Here is a 3,407-nt window from a genome sequence, read left to right as displayed (position 1 = left end):
GCTCCTCGTCTTGCTGCTCTCGCTGCTCGGCTGCTGCTGCGCCTGCCGCGGCAAGGACCCCGCGCGCCGGTGAGGCCCGATCCTTATTCAATCGGTGGTCGAGGAGGCGTATTCCGGGCAGCGCGGCCCGCCTTTCTCGTCCCAGATTCCGCCTTCCCGGTTCCCAACCCCTAGTTCTAGGCCCGGGCCGTTCCCCGCCCATGGGCGTGACCCTACCCTTCCTGCGGTTTGGCTCACAAGGGGGTGGAGCCGGCCCTCCAGGCCTCGCCCTTTCGCTCAGGCCCTACCCCCGCAGGGAGCTCTCGCTGGGAAGGAAGAAGGCTCCACAACGCCTTTGCGGGCGCTTCAGCCGCATCAGCATGAAGCTGCCCCGGATTCCACTCCGCAGGCAGAAGCTGCCCAAAGTCGTAGGTAAGGGACGGAGCGAAGTCTCTGGGGGAAACACCTCCCCACGCAGGAGCTGCTGGAAAATGGGGGACTGGCAGTGGCCAGACAGGGACACAGAGATAAAACGGAGGCAATCCCACATGGGAATGGTCCCAGTTTAAGTCGGGAGACCTCCCTGCGTACACAGGGACACATGCTTGTCCCTGATTGGGGCTCGCTGAAGGCTGGAGGGCTGACTGCGGTGTCTAGGCCCTGTTGGGGGTGCTGTCTCTGTCTCTCACTTACGGAAGAAACAAACAGCAACAAAAGAAATGGGGGACCTTGAGTGTTAACGTGGGTGGTGCGACTAGAGAGGAGGGGGTTGCTGCTTTGGCGAGGCTCAGGAAGGACCGGTGTGACCTGTGTGTGATTGCATCGGGGTCTGTGGACATCCGGGCCCCACAGGTGGCCTGAGTTCTGCGGAGGGTACCATATATCCCAGCTCGCTGTAGGGAACAGTGTGGGCACACGTGCATGGCCGTGTCCTGACCAGAGAAGACCCTCCCCAGCAGAATCCTGAGCCCCATCCAGCAGCATGGCATCTGTAGGTGCAGGCCTGGTGGGCCAGCCAGCTGCCAGATCCCCCACTGTGGGGATGCCTGGAGAGTGCAGCCTACACAGCCAGCCTGAGCCAAAGAATGCTCTTGCCACTGGATGCTCCAGCTCAAAAACGCTCCCAGGTGGGACTAGCAGATAGCCTAGTGGTTATGTCGCTGGGTTCCCAAATGGTCAACCATGGTTTGAGTTCCTGACCCAGTGGCTTGAATATCACACTGGGGGGGACCAGCAGTTAGTGTAGTGGCTATGTCGCTGGACTCCCACGTAGCCGACCACGGTTTGAATCCTGGACCTGGCGGCTTAAACTCACGCTGGGCGCATGTGCATGCCCAAGATCCCAAGAGGAGAATGGAGGATAAGGAACTGCGGCATGGCCATCCCCCCGTGGGGGGTGATTTCTCGCTTTCTGTCTCTCTATCTCTCTGTCTTTCTGGCAAGCGCATGCACCCCATAGCAAAAACCTCTCCAAAAAAAGAAACAAAAAAAGAAAAGAAAAAAAAAGAAAATCACACTGGGCATGTGTGCATGTGTGCCCAAGATCCTGGGAAGGAATCGTGGCATGGCCATCTTCCTGGAAGGTGATTTCTCTCTTTATCTCTCATTGTCTCTGTCTCTCTCTCCCATGAGAGCACATGCCCTAAGTTAAAAAAAAACAAAAACAAAAACAAGATATTCCAAGGCTGCCTGGGCCTCCTCGAGGCAGGTCTGAAGCATGCCTTGATGGCCCGATGGCCTGTCCCAGCAGCCAGGTATTTTCTGCAGCCCCGTCTCTCACCTCTCCGACCTCGGCCCAACACTCAGTTCAACCTTTTCCAGCTCCCTGGCTGCACGTACCTGCCTCGCACCGCTATACACGTTGTTCCCTCTTCGTTACTGAATTCCCCTCTGCCTTTCCCCCAGTCCTGGCCTAGTACCACTGTACCCGTGGAGTTGCCTGTCCCACCACCGTCTTAGGGTAGGGCTGGACTTCATTATCAATTATCAGCATCCCAGGAGGCTGGGTCAAGGTGGAGCCCCTGGCAGCTCTGCCTCCCTCCTTCCCCAGTGGCCCATCACGACCTGGACAACACACTCAACTGCAGCTTCCTAGAGCCGCCCTCCGGGCTGGAGCAGCCCTCCCCATCCTGGTCGTCCCGGGCCTCCTTCTCGTCCTTCGACACTACCGATGAAGGTCCTGTGTACTGCGTGCCCCACGAGGGTGAGTGTGGCCCTGCTTGGGAACAGCTCTAGCCCTGGGAAATACACCTGCTTGAAAGATCCCTGTGCTCTGGGGCAGGACAGGTGCCGCCCAACAGGCAGCATGGGGAAGGTGGGTGTGGGTTGCTGTTAACTGGGGCTTAGACATGCAGGTGAGGCTGCAGAGCTGGGTTCTGAGGCCCACCACTAGACTGGGAGCCAGGAGACCAGTGAGCCGTCCTGTCCTGAGCCACAGCCCAGTTGAGGAAGCCATGCAGAGAAGGTTCTGGGCCTGGGTAGGAGGTAGCAGAGAGAGGAACGGGGGTCCACAGACTATGCATTGGGCCCACAGTCAGCAGAGGGAACCTGACCCCTTGGGCGGATGACCCATCTCTGAGCCTCCAAGAAGGCTCTTAAAAGAGGTACATCTGCCTTGGGGATGTTTCCAGTCCAAATCAATGATGGTGACTCCTGAGGCTGGTGTGGTGGGGAAGAGGTTTGAGGCCAGGCCACGGTTTGACGTCATCTGCAGGAACGGACCCCTCACCTCCCAGCAGTCAGCCGCACACCTGGGGCTCTGACTTGCTTGTGCCTGGCGTTGGGAACACACCGCGCATGTCTGGACGGTCACAGCGCAGGCGGGACCGGGTAGAGGAGGGAAGGTGAAGGTTCGCTCCTGCGGGTCTGGTCCGGGGGAGCTATTGCTGGAAGCAGTGACCGCCCCACCCCGTTCTTTCCGTGTCAGAGGCGGCATCCGAGACCCGGGACCCGGAGGCCCCCACCGTCCCAGCTGAGGCCCCGGCGCCCTCTCCCGCGCCCTTGACCACGCAGGCGTCCGCGGAGGAGGCCACACCGGTCCCCGCGTCTTCCGACAGTGAGCGATCGGCGTCGAGCGTGGAGGGGCCCGGCGGGGCGCTGTATGCTCGTGTGGCCCGGCGCGAGGCCCGGCCGGCTCGGGCCCGGGACGAAGCCAGGGGCCTCTCCCTGTCGCCATCACCTGAGCGCAGGAAGCCACCGCCACCCGACCCGGCCACCAAACCCAAGGTATCCTGGATCCATGGCAAGCACGGCACCGCCGCCGCTGCGCGTCCCCCCTCGCCATCGCCCCCGGGTCCCGAGGCTGCACCCAGCCCTAGCAAGAGGAAACGGACGCCCAGCGACACGTCGGCGCGGCCAGAGGAGCCCAGCAGTCCCCGGACCCGCGACCTGACGTCGCGGCCCCCGGGGCTGGCCGAGGAGGTGCCGGC

The 3,407-nt window shown here is 61.4% G+C and overlaps 1 protein-coding gene across 1 annotated transcript in view; it reads left to right on the top strand.

The window, feature by feature from the left end:
• SCARF2 (scavenger receptor class F member 2) overlaps positions 1 to 3,407 on the top strand; it is a 20,502-nt gene that overhangs the window by 11,732 nt on the left and 5,363 nt on the right. Inside the window, 4 exon segments of the mRNA XM_014588562.1 lie at positions 1 to 69; positions 281 to 411; positions 2,030 to 2,182; positions 2,906 to 3,405. The exon segment at positions 1 to 69 is cut by the window's left edge and continues 12 nt beyond it. Coding sequence (XP_014444048.1) covers positions 1 to 69; positions 281 to 411; positions 2,030 to 2,182; positions 2,906 to 3,405 — 853 coding nt within the window.

Source organism: Tupaia chinensis, unplaced genomic scaffold (assembly GCF_000334495.1).
Source record: "Tupaia chinensis unplaced genomic scaffold, TupChi_1.0 Scaffold000287_1, whole genome shotgun sequence".
NCBI lineage: Eukaryota > Metazoa > Chordata > Mammalia > Scandentia > Tupaiidae > Tupaia > Tupaia belangeri.
This window is presented reverse-complemented; position numbering and strand designations above follow the sequence as displayed.